The following is a 22,404-nucleotide window of genomic DNA, read 5'->3' on the forward strand; positions in this document are numbered from 1 at the left end:
AAAACATTTTTTGCAACTTCTTGACTTTTTATGGTTTCTATTATGACTTTTTTATATTTTTTGTGCGATTTTATAAAAATTATATTTCTGACATTACATTTTTGTGTGTTATTTTTAAAAATTAAATTTGTAACTTTTATTTTGTGTGCGATTTTAAAAAATTATATTTGTGATATTTAATTTTTGTGTGTGATTTTTTAAAATTATATTTGTGACTTAATTTTTGTGTGTGATTTTTTAAAATTATATTTGTGACATTTAATTTTTGTGTGTGATTTTTTAAAATTCTATTGTGACTTTTAATTTTTGTGTGTGATTTTTTCAAGCTATATTTGTGACATTTAATTTGTGTGTGTAATTTTAAAAATATATATTTGTGACATTTAATTTTTATGTGTAATTTGTAAAATTATATTTGCAACTTTTAATTTTTGTGTGTAATTTGTAAAATTATATTTGTGACTTTTAATTTCTGGGGCCTATTTCATGATTTTTTTGGTAACTATGTTTTTGAAACTTTCTGACTATTTTTTTATGACAATTTTGTGAATTTCACATCGTGTACATGTGATTTATATTGACAGATTAATCGTTTGAACAGTAGAGTGTGTAAGGATGGCATTGAAATGCACAAAAGTGACCATTGAGGACATTCCATCACCTTTAGATGACACTAACGAAAGCCGAGAGGAAAACAACTTTAGGGAAGAATATTTTCTCAGTGATCCAGCATCATGGTGGGATGCCTTGCCTCAGCCATATCTGATGATAGACCAAACTGTAGAGTATGTTTTAGAACGCGTGTGGGCATCAATAGAGCAGCGACAACGCATGAGGAAGTCTCAGAAGATATCGTCCACAGGTCCGACCACCTGCGCTACACCCACTGCATATGGAGCACGTGGTGTATTAACTCAGGTAAGATGTCAGAATCTTCTGTAGTTGGTTTGGGCTTAACGGTTATTATTATTATTATTATCTTTATTAATGTTGTAAAACAGAATGTTAGAAAGAATATATCCAGACGAAAGGTACTTTTTAGGATGAAAATATTTATGTTAGAAATAAAAAGGAAAGTTAGTTTTCATAACGAACACAAACATGAATGCTAATGAAATATAATTTATAAAACTCACTTTTTGCCCGGGCATAAAATACGCTTAAATATGATATTTTAATTTGTCCAGATTTCGTATATATTATTATAGAGTTGTGATTTCAAAAGTAAAAAAAAGTACTTGGGTGCCATCAGCTGGAATGGAAACCCAATCTGTAGCATTCCAACCTGGTTACGTTACAACTGTACCAACGTGACACACATACTGTTATACAATTTTTTTTTTTCAGTTTTGTTTTTTTAATATAGAGTAAATTTTAGATAAGAACCGCCTTTTCTTAGTTACAGTAATTGCTTTTCGCAAATAGTCACCCATTTAGTACTGGCAAGGCTCAATGTTGCTTAACTTTGGTGACTTTACGGGGAAGCGTTGTTAAAATGATTACTAATGCCTGCAAGTATCCTATACCTTTATAAGGCCACCATTCACCCATGTAGGGAGTATTGTTGTCACATTTGGGCTGGTGCAAAAGAGAGTCGCCAATCTGATAGGTCCTGAACTGTCAACTAAACTTCAGCCTCTGTCCCATCGACAAAATGTTGCATCCCTCTGCCTGTTCTACAAGCTTTTTCTTTTTTTTTTTTTTGTTACACAGTGGTCACCACTTATCAAGGCCCAGAAGCCACTCAGGGATAAGGGTTATTGCAAGTACATTACGTTAGTGTGGAGATTTAATGAAGTGTTTACTTAAGGGGGCGGTTCATTAGGAATTTGTTAACGTTGGACTTGAAGACATCCAAGTTGTAGTCAGGTGGGAATCAGGCAGACAGAACAGAGTTCCACAGGCGTGCAGTTCTACGAAAGAAGCTTTGTTCAGGGAATCCACATTTTGTACTTTAACGGTGAATGCTCTGATGAACTGCAAGCACTTGTGCCCCCTCGACGTAAATAAACTCTGCCTTTTCAACTTATCTGCATGTAATAACCCAATCATCATCATCATCATTGGTTAAATACCCACTTTACATGCTCTTATGAGCTGGACGCCTTTTCAAAATTGACTTCCTATCTCTGGTCAGGTCTTTATTTATCTCTCTTTCTCTCAAGTCTATCATTATAAAATCCTCCCATCTTTTCTTTGGTCTTCTCTTATATGTTTGTCCTCCTACTTCAACTGTTCTACATCTACTAATGTAAGACGTCCCATCCATTCTTTCAATGTGACCATACCATCAAAGTCTACTCTTCTGCACACATCATCAGAACTAAGCCTGTCTTTGAGATTTATATTACACCTCCATTGTATAATTCTCATACCTGTCTTCGGTATAACTTTAAAACAACATCCAAAGGTGAAACTTCATTTGTGGGAATCTGGAGTTGCTTCTTAAAAAATACTTATTTCAAACTCCTCGGCTTAACGTTCACAGGGAACATAAGTTGGAACAGATACATAGAGAACATTGCCAAGGCTGCTGCGAAGAAGGTGGGCTCTCTCTACCATGCTAGAAAGTTATTTATGCCTGAAAGTATCCTGTACCTCTACAAGGCCACCATTCGCCCATGTATGGAGTATTGTTGTCACATTTGAGCTGGTGCACCTGCTACTAGTCTCTCGCTCTTGGACAGGGTTCAAAAGAGAGTTGCTAACTTGAAAGGTCCTGAACTGTCATGCAAGCTTCAACCCCTGTCCCATCAGCGAAATGTTACATCCCTCTGTCTGTTTTAAATGTAATGTGAACAGACATCTTGCTGCTCAACTCCCTACATAGTATCCCTGCAGCTTATGTCCCCGATAGTAGCCCCCTACATCAAAGTGGCACTGTGCCTGTTTGGGGTGAAAATGGAATAAAAAAAGTTACCATTATTCCCAGGTCCACTCTGATTCGGAATGGTAAGACTTGTTACAGCATCTAGTGCTACCAGATTAGGCTACTTGAAGATATTGGTTTCCTGACCTAACATGCAACTAACGTTGATGCTATTTTTTCCTTTCCCTTTGTAAAACTTAATCATGTTCTGCAAAGTCAAAAATGAAAACAATTTTTCTCTGTAAAACAAACTCATGAATAAATATTTGAAAGATATAAAGAACTTAAATCATAGAAACGTTTACCAAAATTGCTGGATTCAGCATTAAATAATCCAAAAAGGGTTGATATGCCGTAAAACAACCAACCATTTTTCCTTCAAACATTTTATTATTTCCCATATTTTCCTTGACTTTACCTCAACTGTTCAATTCTTTCAGTGTAGGCTCCTGCTTTGCACACATCGATAATATAAATCTCACCTGTCTGTTAAAATGTATGTATGTTTGCCTAAAACTTTTGACAGAAGCGACAGATTTTCACGAGATCAGCATTGTTTTGAAGCTCGACCCTTCGGACAACAAATATAAAAAAATTGGCCAAAAACATTAATTCCTTCACCTTCAACTTGGCACTTTTCTATAGGGAAGGGGTCGCTTTTTTTGACGATATTTTTGAAATACATCCCCTCTGTTCGATTGACTAGCCTTAATTTAAACATTCGTCACTTCCGGTTTGGCGATGGGCACAACAGCGAAGACGTCACATTTTTTTTTCATGTTCTTAAGGTACAGGTTCGAGCCTTCCCACCTACTACCACTTTTTTTCTTTTTTTGCTCAACACACATCCCCAAACACCCAGGCGATGTCGGGCACCCAGGCTAATCTATTATATAAATCTCACCTGTCTGTTTAAGTGTATGTATGTATGTAAATGAACCCTTTTTCGGGGTCAACGGCCAACTAGCACTGTGTGTGTTTGTGTGTATGTATATGTGTGTTGGGGTGGAGAGGCTCCTGCAAGCTGTGGTGAAGGCAACCTTTCTAGGAGAAGCAAATCTCTGATTTAAAAAACCATAAAGCGGGAGACCAGTACCCGCATTAAGCTGGTCTGCAGTTTAACTTGTTGCTGGATGTCAACATTTTGAACCGAGAGAGAGAGACTTAGCTGTCGTACAAAGCTAAGACTCTGCAACATCATCTGTGTTGATACTCCCTCAGGCATTTGTCTATAAAAATGGTCCTGTGGCGATGGAAAAGTTGTGACGTGTTGAGGCTTGAAATGCTGGAAGCATGTAATAATTGATCTCAATGACCACCTTCAGTGTCATGCCTGCTTGAGCGTGTGAATTCACTGGTAGGACTAAAAAAAAACACGTCATTTTTGGGCTCATGGACTTTAAGTGTCTGAGGGAGTGGCACTCGTCTAACAAGACATTGCAATCATCAATCATCATGTATGTATGTATGTATGTATGCATGTATGTATGTATGTCTGCCTGAAATTTTCGACAGAGGCGACAGATTTTCATGAGATCCATATCATTTTGAAGCTTGGCCCTTTGAACGACAAAGATTGAAAAATTGACTAAAAACATTAATTACTTCACACTCAACTGGGAACTTTTCTACAAGGAGGGGTCGCTTTTTTCGCCGATATTTTCGAAAGTCATCCCCTCTGTTCGATCGACTAGCCTTAATTTAAACCTTCGCCAGGTTCGGTTTGATGATGGACGCAACAGCAAGGACGTCACTTTTTTTTTCCACATTCTTTTCCTCCTTCACTGTATGGGTTCGAGACTGCCTGCTCACTACCACATTTTTTTTTTTTTTGTTACTCAACAGACACCTCCAAACACCCGGGCAACGTTGGGCACCCAGGCTAGTCTATCTGTACTGTCGAGATTTAATCTTTCTCTTAAGTCATCAGATCTAAACCTGTCTTCAAAATTCATACTACACATTCATCGTTTTATTCTCGTCTCATCAATTCATGTTTATTGAATTTTCGTTTTCTTCATCCATTAATTAATTTTTTTTCCCTATTTTCTGTGCCGTAGATATTCGAATTGTTGTCATTCTTTTCTGTCCATCGTTTATATTTATCTAGCAAGGCTACCCGGTTGTTGTCTGTGAAAAAATGTAAAATGTTTCTATTAAAACTTTTACCTCTTTATCTCTTGCTATCTGTCTATCTATATTCCTCCCCCCCCACCCCCTCTCTTCCGATTTCCCTCTCCTGCTCTTTGCTGGATAGCTCATTACTCTCTGGACATATGCGCACACACACAGACATACATACACACACACATGCTTACACACACACACATATGCATGCACACACGTGCACCCACACACATAAATGCATGCACACACGTGCACACTCACACACATATGCATGCACACACTCACATACGCACACACATGCACATATAAATACGCACATGCATACACACACATAGCACCCACACATACATACACACACTCGGACATGTACACACATACACATACACATGCACACACACATACAACTTTTTCATACAACAGATTCATTGATTAATAAGTCAACATTTTCTTTTCAAACTAGTACATAACACTGAAAAACCGACCTTCCCCGACAAAACCTGGTCTAGTCGACCTTGAAAGAATAATTTTTTCTAAATTTTATATATTATTCATCCAGGGAATCACTGATCAAGAATATATCAACTTTTTAGCGGTTTATTTTGTAGTTTTTTATTTTTAGCTTGGCATGCAAATATACATACAGACATTACGTTTGTAAACTTTTGAGATGAGGATTGGTTATTCGTATTATTTGAATTCGTCTGACTACTGTTCTCATCTTGAGTGTGAAAAATAAAGAACAGGCCAATAAACTGAACAACCAACGAACCAAAATAATCTTGAATGTGATTTTCATAACATTTTCATCGATGTAACCTCCGACCATCTTCAGGTATATCTTATCGAACTCTGGAATTTGGACGAAATTTCGAGGTACTCCTTGGACATTGAGTTCCTTGGCGACCAGCAGAATTATTTAATGGTCGTTCCCTTCGTCCTCCCCCTTAGTAAAGGCTAACGCAGGCGCACATAACATTTTTTAGTTACTGACGTCGGCTTAGTAACTAAACGATTTATTGATAATTTCGCACTTTTACAAACATTATTTATTTACCTTGGCTTAACTCTTTATGAATAATAATAAAAAAAATCATTTAAAAAGAAAATTGTGGAGGTGAACCTAAATGTAAATATTTACCAAAATGTTATCCGCTCATATAAATTAAAAATGTTTCTAAAAATGAGAAATTATCAACAAATGGTTTAGTTACATTTTTTATTCATAAAAAGAGTTAAGCCAACGTAAGTAGCTAAATGAATTACACATGTTTGTAAAAGTGAGAAATTATTAATAAATGTTTAGTAACCTTTTTCTTTTAATATTCATAAAAAGTACAACTTTTTTGCAATATTCATGAAAAGAGTTAAGCCAACGTAAATAAATAACTGTTTGTAAAAGTGGCAAATTATCAATAAATGGTCTAGTTACTTTTTTTTAATATTATTCATGAAAAGAGTTAAGCCAAGGTAAATAAATAATGTTTGTAAACGTGCGAAATTATCAATAGATCTTTTAGTTACTAAGGCAACGTAAGTAAATAAATAAAAAAATATTACGTGCGCATGCATTAGCTTTGACTAAGGGAGCGACCATTAAATAATTCTGCTGGTCGCCGTGGAACTCAACGCCCAAGGAGTACCAATTTCGGAATCCTTTATTTATCTCACGGGGGTAGCATGGTCTTGTTCCGTCAGCCATGAGTGGATAGAGGTCCTAAGTAATTTGCAATTGTATTTTTTCGGTCGCCAACATTGAGAATTTGACCTTCAAACATTCCCGAGTTCGACAGGATATACCTGATTAAGGCTGGAGGTTACATCGATCGAAACGTTGTGAAAATGACACTCAAGATGAGAACAGAACAGTCGTCTGAAAAAAAAATTCAAAATAATACGAATATAAACAGTCGTTTCATTTTTTTTTCTCGTGTCGAAATTCGATTTAAGTTTCTTTATTCAGCGTTTTTTTCGTCGTTCTCCAGTTGTCTGACTACCTTTTTCTTTGTTTTTTTTTTCGATATCTCATTTCCGTTTTTCTTTTTTTTTTTTATTTCTTCGGTTAAACTTTTTCTTTCATATTAAATTTTCTTTTTCTTCTTCTTGTATAGATATTTACTTCCGGTGCTTATTTAGAGTTACACTTATTTAAAAAAAAAAAATACAGAAAAATCTTTATGCTGTACGTACTCGTCACGGAACGAAGGTGTCATATTCCAAACATCATATAAATTGATCAAGAATTGTTTTTTAAAGAAAATCAAATTTTACGATTTTTAGCGATTAAGTATTTTTCAAAAATACTTTGTCAGCCATGGAGAAATAGATGAATCTCGTTAGTCGAATCGAGTTGTCTGCCCTTGAATTTTAATGCATCCCCTCTTCCATAAAAAGAAAAAATATCCTGTATCCCAAAATTTGATTTTCTTAAATAAATATATGTAAAAATAAATAAATAAATACTTGATCTATTTACGTTACCTTTGGAATATGATAACTTCATTCCGTAAACAGTACATACATCACATCATAAAGTTTTTTTTTTTTATTTTCGTGTTATTTTTTATTTTTATTAATTTTTTTTTAATAAGTGTAATTCTAAATAAGGACCTTAATTTTATATATTTTTTATAGTTTCTATCCTTTCTTTCTTTTTTTTTTTCATTCAGATTTTTTTTCGTTTTCATATTTCTTCATTTCTTTTCTTCTTTCTCACTATTTCATTTCTTTTTTTTCTTTCACGATTGCTTATCTACTTTCACTCTTTCTTTGTTTACATCGATTTTTTTTTCTTTCTTCTTTCATTTTATTCGTTTTCCATTTCTTTCTTCTTCGCGTTAAAACCTAAAAACTTTTTGTTTTTATTTCATTTAGTTCAAACCTTAACCCTAACCCTAATCCTAACCTCATATGTACAAACTCGAAGAAGGCGAACAGTTCTTAAGCGTGTGTATAAACAAGTATCCCATAAAAATGAGATTGAATCTGTCGGATCATATATCATGTGTAGAAAGAAAGCCAATTGCTTCAATAAGTATTTTATGGCATCTAATGCATCACACATAGTCCGAACATAAAAATTCCCAATAGATATAAATTGCCACTAACGCACAATCGTAAGTATATGAGAATCCTGTGGACCGATTGTCCACTTTAAGGTTTACAGACTTACACGCCATTTCTGTAAGCAGTTCATGAAAAAAAAAAAAAAAAAAAAAATGATGCATTGCCTATATACAAGGTATTAATACTCTACAGTAAGAACCTGACGGTACCTATGTAAAGACATAAAGTTATTTTACTTTTTTATTTGCATGTAAACTATTATATCCTTCAATCTAAAATGTGAGTTATCGCCCTTGCCTATTTTTATTTTGAGGTGATAATTTAAAAATGTTTTATATTAATAGTTGCCGTGTCTAAAATGTATTGACGCCATTTTACCTTTTTATCCTTATTTTTTTGTATGTAAACTATTATATCCTTCAATCTAAAATGTGAGTTTTCTTGCTTATTTTTATTTTGAGGTGAATATTTAAAAATGTTTTATATTAAGAGTTACCTGGTCTAAAATGAAATGACGTCATTTTACCTTTTTATCCTTATTTGTTTGTATGTAAATTATTATATCCTTCAATCTAAAATGTGAGTTTTCTTGCTTATTTTTATTTTGAGGTGAATATTTAAAAATGTTTTATATTAAGAGTTACCTGGTCTAAAATGAAATGACGCCATTTTACCTTTTTATCCTTATTTGTTTGTATGTAAATTATTATATCCTTCAATCTGAAATGTGAGTTTTCTTGCCTATTTTTATTTTGAGGTGATAATTTAAAAATGTTTGATAATAATAGTTACCTGGTCTAAAATGTAATGACGTCATTTTACCTTTTTATCCTTATTTGTTTGTATGTAAATTATTATATCCTTCAATCTAAAATGTGAGTTATCGCCTTTACTGATTTTTATTTTAAAGTGATTATTTAAAAATGTTTTATATTAATAGTTGCCTGGTCGAAAATGCAGTGACGTTATTTTTTTTTTTTTTTTACAAAGGAGTCACCACTTATCAAGGCCTGAAGGCCACTCGAGGATAAGGGTTAATAAGCATACAGTGGTCAATGGGACAATGTCGTAATAATTGTTAGTAGTGAAAATTTGGTAAATTGGATTACTTAAGGGGAACGGCTCATCAAGAACTTGTTTATGTCAGAATTGAAGACAACTATATTAGAGTCAGCTGGAAAGCAGGCAAAAGGAAGACAGTTCCACAGGTGTGCAGTTCTAAGAAATAAATTTTGTTCATGGAATCTACGATTAAGTTTAGGCACTGATAAAAGTGGGGGAAATTATTGATAGTGTTTTCAGATAGATGAGTGTTTCTCACGAAAGTTTGATGAGGGGGGACCATAGATTGGAGCTCAGACAAGCACCTGCTATGGAAATAACGATAAAACAAGGATAGGCTTGCAACGTTTCTTCTGTGGGAGAGAGGTTGCAGGGTAGAGAAGAGGGCATCCCCCACTAAGCCACGAAGTCTATTTTGTACTTTGTCAAGGCAGGATAGGCTTTTATATAGATAGAGAATTGCATCAGTAGTGAGATATCTTCTAGAGTGGTAGAAGGATCCCACTATCTTTCCAACGACCTTGGCAACAGACTTGATGTACGTGTTCCATTTCAGATAAGGAGGTAAGGTCAAACCTAGAAGCTTGTCAAAACACAGGGCCTCACCCAGACGAGAGCCATCCATCACAATTGATGGCAGATAGGGATCAGAGCGTTGATGATGTAAGGATAGGAGTTTGGTTTTGGATGCATTAAAGGTAACCAGCCACATCTTCCCCCACTGAACCACATACTCGAGATCAGAGGAGAGAGAATCAGAGAGAACTTTGTCATTTACTGACTAAACGAGCTCTTCTACAAATATACAGTCAAGAATATAATGCAATTTTTTGTTTTTATTAAAACACATTTTAATAAATACATAATGACACTTGCCCCTGCTTTAAAATGTTGGTCTTCAAATCGTTAAGAAAGTTCAAAATCATTTCTACAATCCAACAAATACATTTTAGTCAATGCCGGACTTATCCAACAAGTTTAAGTCGGGAATGTCCAACAGTCTTTGTTTTTTTAACTGTTTGTTGATAAACGCACCTCAATACGGTGTGCTAAAGTGTTAATAACGCTAACATACTCCTCTTTTAGTAAACTTTTTTTAGTACTCCTCTGATTTTGGCTGTGATAGCATTTTTCTGTTTAGAATTTGTCTAGGAGTGTTTTGGTAAACATCATCTTCACAGGTAAATAAAAATCTCAGATGAGTGCAAAACCCATTCAATATCACACCTACTGATGATGCTCACCAAAGTGTCCCAGCATATCATTGAACTGTTGGATATCCATGACTGAAACTTGGTGGACAAGTCAGGAATAGATTGCAGTTTATTTATACCGGATATGGTTGGATTGCAGAAATGAATGTAATTTTTATTAATGAATCCTTGGGTCATATATTTTTTTAGGGATGGGATGGGATGAGGTGGGAGGGGTTAATCATCTTGTATTAAGAATTTTTGTTCATCTTATGGGATCTACCCTTTTCAGGAATAATGTGTACCATTGTCTGCGGACCAACACACATTGTACGCAGTTTCAGTCGCAAAGGAGACCAAGACAAAGAATAGGAAATAACTCCAACTCGCTTGTTCTTTGTAGCAACAACATTTATTTCCTCATTGCTACATCAATGATGTCACTGACATGATTTAGAACATTCTTCACGTCTCTCACGAGATCTCGAATGTTATCTTGTCTCCCTCCTTTTTTCTCCACCGGTGACGTCACTTAACTGCATTTACATTCACACATCCATGCTATATTACAAATGGACTTAGGTAGTGACAATAAATACAGTTATATCTAAATGTTGAATTCATTTGCCACTTGGCTGTGATTGCACAAACATGCCTGTCGAGGTACTGATCTCGACAATCAGTTCGGCAGAGACTGAGCAATTCAGTGACCTTTTATCTGGCAGGCTGAGTCCGTCGTTCTAGGTAGTCCTAGAAGGTCCATCCTAATCTCCTCCCTTTGGTATGAAGTAAGTTTATCAATTACTGCCTGATTCGCCCTGCTGGCGAATGCTGATAGAGCTGCCCTGGCAATTTTTAAAAGGGTAAAATGCTCCTCCTTCAGAGGTGCTGGCTTGATTTCCCCCACTTTCCACCTTTGTGTCACATCTTCCTGCAGTGGAAGACAGTAAATAACAGTGATTAGTGGTAGGTATGGCCCCAGAATCATGACGGGCACTTTTGTACCATATTTTTGTTGATGCACTTTTCATTAATTATACCATGGGTTGTTTTCTCTTTTTGTTAATACACTTTTTGTTAATTATGAGGTACCATAAATAAGTTTCCAGACTTTTTTGCACAGGCATTTCAAATTGTCATAGACACTTGGAAATTTAGTATGTTATTGCTATACATCTTATGAGATGACTGACCAATTTTTATGATTTTATGTTCAAATGAACAGCTACAGCAGGACTTGGAATACACCCTACTAAAGCCTGATTATTACAGCTGGTGAATTTCAAAAGTGCAATCTGGACGATTTAGAAGAACAATATGCAACAAAATTCTGTTTTAAACTTGGAAAAAATGCCACAGAAACGTATGGAATGCTTCAGACTGCTTTTGGACCATCTTGCATCAATTAATCACCAGTTTTTGAGTGGCATAAGAAGTTCAAGGAAGGTAGGGAGCCTGTGAAGGATGATGAGAAGTGTGAGAGGAGTAAGGAAGTCAGAACACCAAAGTTGATTGGCCAAATAAAGAATTTTATGGATAAGGAGTGTCATGTGTATATGTAGACAATAAATGCACAAACTGTACACAATTATTTGTGAGGAACTGCAGATGCGAAAGATTTGCACAAAGTTTGCCCTAAGGGTGTTCAGAGAAGACCAGAAAGAAAGACGTTGCCATGGCATCAAGACAGTTCATCATCCTCCCTAAAGTCCGGACCTTGCTCTCTGTGACTTTTAGTTATCCCCTAAGCTCAAGGAATGGCTGTCGTTATGAAACAGTTGAGGAGATGAAAGAGGCTGTGACGAGGGTCATTGAAACGCTCACACGAGAGGACTCCCATGAGGCCTTTCAGAAGTTGTTAGAATGGTACAGGTGAATTGCAGCCGGAGGAGATTACTTCAAAGGAGAGTAGAGTTTCGTGTGTGTACTATCAGTAAAAGTGCCTATATGAAAAAAGTCTGGAAACTTATTGAAGGTACCTTGTATACTGCTATGTTTCATTAAAAACATTTCTTATTGTCTGTTTTATTTTATTGCTTTTTTACCATTGAAGTTGTCGAATGTAAGCTGCACCGGTTTCTGCGATGACTTGCCATATATTGTGCTTGGTACAATGAGCGGTATGTACGTGATGGATGGACTTTCTCAAACTGTATGTGCTTATTGGCAAGGGCCAAACACTGAAATCACGGATATACACCTTTACAAAACGCCGCAGAACTCATTTCTCATCACGACCATCGATGATCTAGGTAAGAAAACAATGACACCTAAGTTGCTATTCTTTTGTCTTTTAATAATTTTCTTTGAAAAAGAACATATTTTTTTAACATTACACGACAGTATCATATATCCTATATCTCCACAAAACCACAATTCACCTATGCACAGAGTATTGTACCCCCCTTCTCTTACTCAACCTGAACCTGCTGAACTATTTCATTTGATCATACATCAAGAACATCATCAACATGACCTCCTACAACACTAAAGCTAGTCTGATTGCCACCATCCACTGAATATTTGCCGAGCTCCTGCCAGTGCTTGTGGAAAAGGCATTCCTAGTTCTGGACCTGGATCAAGGCGGTAATTGAGGCTGAAAGTGGCTACATTGAATAGATGTCAACTCTACTACATAATCAAGTTAACTGAATTGATTTTTTTATTAAAAGTTTAAAAATAAAACTATAGTGTTGTTTTACTTTACGGCGACAAATTTAGCGTTCCACACTGTATACATTGTTTTTGATATTTTCTATTAAGCCAATTTGATTAGTTTTATATGATTTAAAGATGTCCATATTGTAATCAGCTGGAAAGCAGACCAGTGGAACAGAGTGCCACAGGTGGACAATTCCAAGAAAGATGATTGTATACAGGTCCCGATGATTGTATGAATGCCCACAGCTTACTCAGGAATGCTTATAACATTGTGATAATGGTAGAAATCGCCCAAAACTGAAGACCCACAGGTCAAAACAACAAGGTATTACAAAAAGGCTGACTAGGAAGCCATCAGGGATCTCATCAGAGATGCCCCATGGGAAAATATCTTTTCTCTTCCAGCTGAACAGTGTGCAAATGAGGCCACTGAATGGTTCAAAACTTCAATTGAAGCACATGTTCCCACACAGAAATCTACAGCAAGCCCCACTCTCCCTAATGGTTTACTTCTACTTGTGCAGCTGCCATTGCTCAAAGGCAGCATGCATACCACAGATTTAACCAACATAAGTTCAGTTCAAACAGACAGAAGTATATAGAAGCTAGAAGTAATTGTAAAAGAGAAATAGGGACAGCTAAGACAGAATACACTAAAACCACCAGAAAACGCATTGAAGCACAGAAATTAGGAACTCGTGATTTCTGGAAAATCTACAATAGTGTAGTAAACAATGGGCAATCAACGATTCCCCCATTATCAAACGATCATGAGGTTGTTTGCATGGCAACTGAGAAGGTTAACATGCTCTCCTGTCGGTTTGCCTCAAACTCCACATTGAACCCGACACACCTCTCCCTCCCTGACTTTCCTTTGCCACACTAGATGACTTGAAAATCACCCCTTCCCAGGTACATGGTATCATAAAAAACCTAGACACCTCAAAAGCATGTCGACCTAATCTCATCCCGGCTGGGTTATTAAAAAAATGCTCCACTGAGGTTGCTCCAGTTCTCTCCAAACTTTACAACAAATGCCTTAACGAATCTTGCTGTCTTGACTGCTGGAAAACTGCTTCTGTGGTACCAGTTTTCAAGAATTCTGGTGAAAGAACTGACCCATTAAATTATCACCTCATTAGCCTTCTCCCGATTTTCACCAAAATATTTGAATCGTTAATTAATCAAGCTCTAGTCCATCACTTTAGAGCTGCTAAACTCCTGACCGACAATTAATATAGATTTAGGCAAGCCCGTTCCACAGCAGATATCCTAACTGTAATCTCTAAACATATATAGCATTCACTGGACAAAAAAGGGGAGGGTAGAGCGGTAGCTCTCGATATATCTAAGGCTTTTAACAGGGTATGGCATGATGGTCTTCTAAGGAAAATTAGATCATATGGTATCACTGGAAGAATACATAATGTAATTAAATCCTTCTTAAGTAAAAGAAAAATCCAGCTTGTCCTAGACGGTCGTACATCTAAACAATATGATATAAATGCGGGAGTAGCCCAGGGGTCTATCCTTGGACCTTTATTATTCTTGATATTCTTAAAAGACCTCCCTGATAAAATTGTTTCTGAGATGGGTATATTTGTTGATGAAACCACACTCTATAACAGACACGAGGGAAAAACAAATGAACACATATCTAAGAAAATAGTAGAAACAGTAGAGGATGACCTCCAATCTGTAGTGGAATGGGCACAAAAATGGATGGTCACATTCAATGCTGCCAAGACTAAGCTTGTTTCCTTCAATAATTACAAGAAACCTTCTCTACCACCGATAGCAATGGCCAAGAACACATTACCAAAATGTACTTCCTTTAAACTCCTTGGCCTAACGTTTACAGGGAAAATGAACTGGAATAAATGCATTGAGAGCATTGCCAAGCTGCTGCGAAGAAGGTGGGCTCTCTCTACCATGCTAGAAAGCTACTTATGCCTGAAAGTATCCTATATCTCTACAAAGCCACCATTTGCCCATGTATGGAGTACTGTTGTCACATTCGGGCTGGTGCATCTGCTATTTGTCTCTCACTCCTGACAGGGTTCAAAAGAGAATCACCAACCTCATAGGTCCTGAGCTGTCATCTAAGCTTCAGCTTCTGTCCCATTGACGAAATGTTGCATCTCTCTGCCTGTTCTACAAGTACTTTAATGGAGAATGCTCTGACGAACTACAAGCACTTGTACCTCCTCAATGTGAATACTCCCGACAAACCCGACAAGCAGCTAAATCCCACCCCTTCACAGTAGAGATCCTTAGGTGTAAGAAAGCATTCTACTACAATAGTTTCTTCCCCAAAACAGCTAGACTTTGGAACTCCCTTCCGGCATTCTGCTTTCCTAACTATACTGACATGCAGAAGTTCAAGTGTAATGTGAACAGACATTTTGCTACTCATATCCCTTCATAATGCCACTGCAACTTATGTCCCCCGATAGTAGCCCCCTACTTCAAAGTGGCACTGTGCCTTGTTTGGAGTGAAAATTGAATAATAAAAAAAGAAACTCTGTTCATGGAATTTAGGCACAGATAGAGAGTGTGGGGAACTTTCGATGGTTGTTGTACATAGAAGAGTGATTTTTTGTGAAAGTTTGACAAGAAGGGACCATAAAATGAATCTCAGACGAGCACTTGCCACTGTAAGATGCCGACACAACCTTGGAACAGGTTCTGGATTAGTACCGGCTGTTTAGGTTTCTTTTTATAGCCATATTCATATATCTTTGGGATCTATTTATTTTGTCAATTTTTATAACTGGTGCTTCCAGATTAGGCTGTCTGAAAATATTGGCTTCCTGAGACGAAATGCATCTAACATTGATGTTTTTTTTTTATTTTTGTTTTTCTACTTCCTTTTGCAAAACTTAATTATGTTCTGCAAAACCAAAACCAAAAAGAACCCAACTTTTTGCCCCTTTTTCTTTCTTCCCATTTCCCCTTTCTCTTTCTGTCTCCCCCACTTCCGGACTAGTTTCCTAACTTAAAATCTACCAAACATTTTTTGTTGCAGACCATCTACTAGTTGGCCAGTTGTGTACAAATCCCAAGAGCAGTAGGAGCTTTCTATCATGTCTTAAAGTGACTTTTCCACGTCATGTTTATAATGTTATAGTTTTGCAACATTAAATATAGTAACATATTTGTGACAGTAAATGTATCAGGTCACTGTAACTCCGTTCCCTCTGCCATAGCAAAACTCATTCATGTTCTGCAGGGTAGGGAACAAAAACGATAAAATTCACTATAAAACAACCAAACCAAACACTACAAACCAGCGATTGAAGATACAAAGAGTTTGAAGAATAAAAACCTACAAAATAACTGGATGCAACATGAATACTATTTCCAAAATAACTGGATTCTGCATTAAATAACCCAAAAAGGGTTGATATGCCGTAAAACAAACAAATTCATGTAGCTGATTCTCTTTTGATTTTGCTTGTAAATTTTTGCTTTGCATTGTTACTGTATTTCATAGCTGTAATCTTTTTATTGTGTTATAAATGCACAATCACATGGACGCACCCGTTCTGGCCAGATCACCAAAGTTAAGCAACAATGAGCTTGGCCAATACCAGATGGGTGACCATTTAGGAAGGCTAGGTGCTGTATGTCCCGTGTCGAGTTGTAGAAATTTCCAAGTTGGTATCTGGGGCACATTTAACTTACTGGGGAAGATGCACCCCCGAATCAACCGCTGGTGATTATGAAATGCGGTCTACAGTAATTACAAGTTCTTTTCTTTCCTGTTTACGTTTTTTTTTTTTTTACATAGAATCAGTCAGTATATCATCCTATCATACAATATGTTTTTTTTTTTTTTTTTTTTTTTTTACACGGCGGTCACCACTTATCAAGGCCCGGCAGCCACTCAGGGATAAGGGTTATTGCAAGTACAGTACGTTAGTGTGGAGATTTAATGAAGTGTTTACTTAAGAGGGCGGTTCATTAGGAATTTGTTAACGTTAGACTTGAAGACATCCAGGTTGTAGTCAGGTAGGAAGCAGGAAGACGGAACAGAGTTCCACAGGCATGCAGTTCTAAGAAAGATACTGCATGGTCATTAGTTTCTTAGTTCTTTGATCGAGATATCTGAGCTATTTATTAGGGATACTATCCAAATATTTAATTGTTGTTATCACAACAGCCATTTACCATTGATTTCTCATTGGCAGCAACCATTGATTTTCATTAGAATTTGGGTGGCAATAAGCCCTTCCCCCAAAGTCCCAGTCCTCTTTCCACTCATCCAGTGGAGGTCTAGTTAGTGCTTCCTCTCCCCAGTTTTTCCATCCTTCTTGACCCTACACGTCTGTTTGGTGTGGTGCCAGTTGATTCTGACACTTTTTTGTGGGAAATGGGGGGGGGGGCTGGAGTTAACTTGCAGTTATGTAGTTTCAGTTTTCTTGATTCCATGTAGTATTTTTTTATGTTTTACTTTTGAATTACTACTACTACTACTACTACTACTACTACTACTACTACTACTCTGTAGGAGTTTTCACACAGGCCACCAAAGATTTCTCTTTGGGAACAACCTATGATGTACCCTGGAATCTGAGTGACAAGTCTCTCCAGATTCCTCCCTCTTTTCAATAACCTCTGAAAATTGATTTGCATTATCGCAACAGTTCTTTACCATTTACTCCACAATATTATATTGTACCATCTTTAAATAGAACAGATACTACCCTTAGATTCTAACCAGAAGATTAAGAAAGTATATTTTAGTTTCAGGTATGGCCCAAAACCAACATCACATTTTTTTATTTAAAATATATTTTTTTTTACATTTTTTACATTGCGGCTTTTGTGATATTAAAAAGGGGATAGATGGTGATGACATTCTACGAACATCAAATTAGTATATCTATAGACTAATTTGATGTTTGTAGTACGTTATCACCTTCTACCCCCCCTTCTTAATAAATATAAATATAATAATAAATATAATAAATATAAACGCCTATCTTTACATCATCAACGCTCTGATCCCTATCTGGCATCAATTGAAATGGATGGCTCCCGTCTAGGAGAAGCCCCGTGTTTTGACAAGCTTCTGGGTTTGTCCTTTACTCCTGATCTGAAATGGAACACGCACATCAAGTCTGTTGCCAAGGTCGCTGGAAAGATGGTCGGATCCTTCTACCGCTCCAGAAGATATCTCACTATTGATGCAATTCTCTATCTATATAAAAGCCAAGTACGCCCAAGGATGGAATACTGCTGCCATATCTGGGCAGGAGCTGCTAAAAACAGCCTATCCTGCCTTGACAGAGTACAAAATAGACTTCGTGGCTTGGTGGGGGATGCCCTTTTCTCTACCCTGCAACCTCTCTCCCACAGAAGAGACGTTGTGAGCCTATCCTTGTTTTATCGTTATTTCCATGGCAGGTGCTCGTCTGAACTCCAATCTCTGGTCCCCCCCTCGCCAATCTTTCACGAAAAACACCCGTCTAGCTGAATCTACTGTGAAAATTTTCCCCACTCTTTATCTGTGCCTAAATCAAAACGTAGATTCCATGAACAAAGCTTCTTTCTTAGAAGTGCATGCCTGTGGAACTCTGTTCTGTGTGCCTGCTTCCCACCTGACTACAACCTGGATGTCTTCAAATCCTACGTTAACAAATTCCTAATGAACCGCGCCCTTAAGTAAACACTTCATTAAATCTCCACACTAACGTACTGTACTTGCAACAACCCTTATCCCTGAGTGGCTTCTGGGCCTTGATAAGTGATGACCACCTTGTAAAAAAAAAAAAAAAAAAAAAAATAGGATCTCCTGATCGAATAATTTATAATCTGGGAACCGTGACACACATATAGTACTGATTTCAAAAGTAAAAAAAAAATGACTTGGGTGCCATCAGCTAGAATCGAAACTAAAACATTTAGCACTTTAGCTGCATCTTCTACCGATGTAGCTATGGAGAGATAAATGAGGAAGACTTAATATTGTGAAAAAAAAACAAAAATTGAATTTGGACATGCGCAGAAGTAAAAATATGTCAGCAAGTTGAAATGAACATTTTGCATTTCAACTTGCCGACATATTTCTGTACACGTTATTCATCCAAACAAAGATTTTACTCGTTATAAACCATCCTTGGTGTATGATTACTATTTCCTGTTAATTTCAGTGTTATGTGCTTAGTAATTTAAGAGTTTATCGGTTAAATATTTACACAAAGAAAGCTACACATGTACATATGACTACTTAATTTTATCACATAAATTAATATATGAAAATATAATTTTATGCGTAAATTTTCAGTATTTACTTCAACAGTGCTCAATACATAGGTAGAGCTAGGTAGTAAGTATAAAAATATATATGGCAATTAAACTATATATATATATATATATATATATATATATATATATATATATATATATATCCTGTGACCACAACCCAATAAAACAGTAATAAAAATTGAACTTACACGTTTCCACCTCTTGGAAACATTTCAAATGAACTACGAAAATGCTATTTTTAAATCTCCAACACATTTTGAAAATAATTTCTGAAGAGGACGCTTCACAGAACGTCTGAAACGCGTTAAAAACGATTTCAATGATTTAAAAACATTATTACAATGATCTAAACGTAATTCTCAATGAAAAACCAAGACACGGAATAATAAAATGATGTCAAAAAATACACATTGTTAGTGACTACCCCCTTATTTAAATATATATATATATATATATATATATATATATATATATATATATATATATATATATATATATATATATACAGGGTGTCCGTAAAGTTACTATACAGTCTTACTTACACCCTACAGCTACACAAAAATAAATATCAACTATTAATACAAATATAATACAATAAAACAATAAGACTGTATATATATATTAGTTAGTGATGGCACGATTCCAAAAATTCTTCCGATTCCGATACAATTCCTGATTCCGCTACAATTACCGATTCCAATTCTTTCAAAATCTCTAAATACTACAAAGTTGCCATTTTTTCCGATGACCATAAAAACACATGTTAAATGTGCAGATATTTAGTAGTTTAAACTTTATCGGTTAAATATTTATACACAGACACAGGCACACATACATATATCTGTTCCGAAATGATGTTTGGGCATCTTGTTTTATTTATTTATTTATTTATCATTAAACGTTTCTGTTGCTATTCTCTTTTACTGTTTCTTTTACTTTTACTCTTAAGGATACTTTTAAAATCTGCGTGTTCTTACATATATGTTCTTACTTATATGGGTGTGTGTGTGTGTGTTCTTAGTTCTTGCCTTGAAAGGTCTCAACGTGTATGCGCAAATAATGTCATGCGTACATACCTGCTTGCTTTGTCCAGCGGATGATATCTTCTTATCACTGGGCTGCCATCTCGTCGGGAGTAGTCACTGCTCCAGACAGACGCATTGACAACACAAGATGGATTTGAAGCTTTGATTCTTTTATTAAAGGCAAGCCTATCATGGACCCTGGTTGCCGCAGAGAGACCCTAATCTCCTGTCTGTTCCATCTGCATGCCAAACCAACTCTCACATATGGTCGCCAACCGGAAACCTACGACCACAATTCCTGTTACCCCTAATTTCCGGTGCATCGTCACCCCTAATTTCCGGTGCATCTAACCCAGGTCATTAAAGGTGATTGAGTTTGACGTCTGTCAAACCCAACCTTTTGTAACCCTACTAAACTCGCTGATGGGAATCGAAAATATACTTACATAACTTACTATTTCTACAAACTACTTAGATAGCATTTAAGCTGGGATTCCCAATACTACACATCTACTGTTTTATTTATATAGATCATTATTATTACTTCACTAACTTCACAGTGTTGTGATGTTTTACACAATTTTTTTTTTCAAGAGCGGACTTTTACACCAAAACTAGTGAGGATAGTCAAAGTGTCAATTAAATGGAAAGCACCTGGTGTAGAATGTTTGCTGAGCCAAGCAGAACTGACTTCTGGAGTACAGTGATGTTATATCTGATTCCCAAGGAGTTCAGCTGTTTCATAAGATCATTAGGAATTGAGCCAAGCGAACCTATGATGATTGGCATGATGGAAGTTTTCTTATTCCACAATTTAGCAATCTCCATCCTCAGTTTCTAATAGTTCTGTAGTTCCTCATTCTTCTTGCCTGTTAAGTTTATGCCCACATCAATAATTTGGCATTCATTGGCCTTTTTTGTCCACAACTACAATATCTGGTTTCCTGTGAGTTATTTATCGGTCACACTGAATCATAAAATCCTAGTGAATCTTAACGTCCTCATTTTTCACTACCCCTTCTGAGTGATGTTGATACCATTTATCTGTCACTTGGATTCCAAACTTTTGACTAACAATATGTGACACTCTTTCAAGAGATATACCACACAACCTGCACTCATCAGAAAAATCCTTCCCATTAGATGTTTTTATTTATTGTATTTGTATTTAGTGTCTGTTCCTGAGCAGCAAATATAAGATTTTCTGTTTCTCTTTTCAAGTCACCTTTAGACAAAAAATTCCACGTGTCCTGACATTTTTGTGCCTTATTATCTCGCTCAAACTGACCATGAAGTTTCATTCTGATTCCATTCTTTCCTTGTACTTCTGATTATCTTCCAATGAATCTTTATCTAGCTCTTCCTCTTTCAGCACTGCTGCAAGTAACAAGTAGTGATGAACACATCTAAGCTCTCTCTTGACACATACTTCAATTGCAATCAGCTCTCTTCCTCCTTTCTTCCTTGTGATATGCAGCCTGAGCACATAAGAATTTGGGTGAAGTGCTCCATACTTGGCTAACAATTTTTGTGTGTCTCTATGCAGCTTTTTCATTTTTCTTACTGTGTCCATCTTACAAAAGCTGCACTGTATCGAATTACAGCAACCGCCCATGAATTTATGGCTGTGAACAGATTCCTACCATTCAGTCTAGATTTCAGGAGCAAAAGTTTGAGTCTCCTCATATACACCTCTTTTGTCATCTCTTTTATTTCATTGCAAAATATCTTATCAAGTTCAAGCACCACCAGGTATTTGTAGCTTTTTGCATCAGGATCTCCTAATCTTTTACCATTTGGCAAAATGATGCCATCTACGGCTCCTCTTTTCCCTCGTTTAAGTTAACTAGTGCACATTTGCAGATTCCAAACTCCATGTTTATATCTTCACTCCATTGCTGTACAGTTTGAACCAAAAAGTCAATTTCTTTTTCTGTTTTGCCAAACAATTTCAGATCGTCTATAAATAACATGTGGCTGATCTTCGGTCCCTTCTTCTACAGTTGGTATCTTATCTTTGTCTCTCTTAGTACATGTGTCAATAGTATGAGTGCTATTATGAATAGAAGTGGCAAAAAGGAATGTTGACTGTCCCTAATAGTTTCCCATTTGAAAAAAAAACGTTGGTTTT

At 36.2% G+C, this 22,404-nt stretch overlaps 1 protein-coding gene across 4 annotated transcripts in view; it reads left to right on the forward strand.

The window, feature by feature from the left end:
• Positions 1-22,404, forward strand: part of LOC145240063 (WD repeat-containing protein 93-like) — a 127,892-nt gene that overhangs the window by 15,206 nt on the left and 90,282 nt on the right. For 2 of the 4 annotated variants that reach the window (XM_080103686.1, XM_080103687.1), the window contains exons 2-3: positions 585-918; positions 12,368-12,566. In XM_080103686.1, coding sequence (XP_079959812.1) covers positions 616-918; positions 12,368-12,566 — 502 coding nt within the window. In that variant the 5' untranslated portion in view covers positions 585-615. Of the gene's footprint in view, positions 1-584; positions 919-7,943; positions 8,339-8,874; positions 8,935-12,367; positions 12,567-22,404 lie in introns of those variants that run through there. The other 2 variants (XM_080103688.1, XM_080103689.1) reach the window with 2 other exon arrangements.

The sequence above is a fragment of the Euprymna scolopes genome, chromosome 19, assembly GCF_053919585.1.
Source record: "Euprymna scolopes isolate OS-2025 chromosome 19, ASM5391958v1, whole genome shotgun sequence".
Lineage (NCBI taxonomy): Eukaryota > Metazoa > Mollusca > Cephalopoda > Sepiida > Sepiolidae > Euprymna > Euprymna scolopes.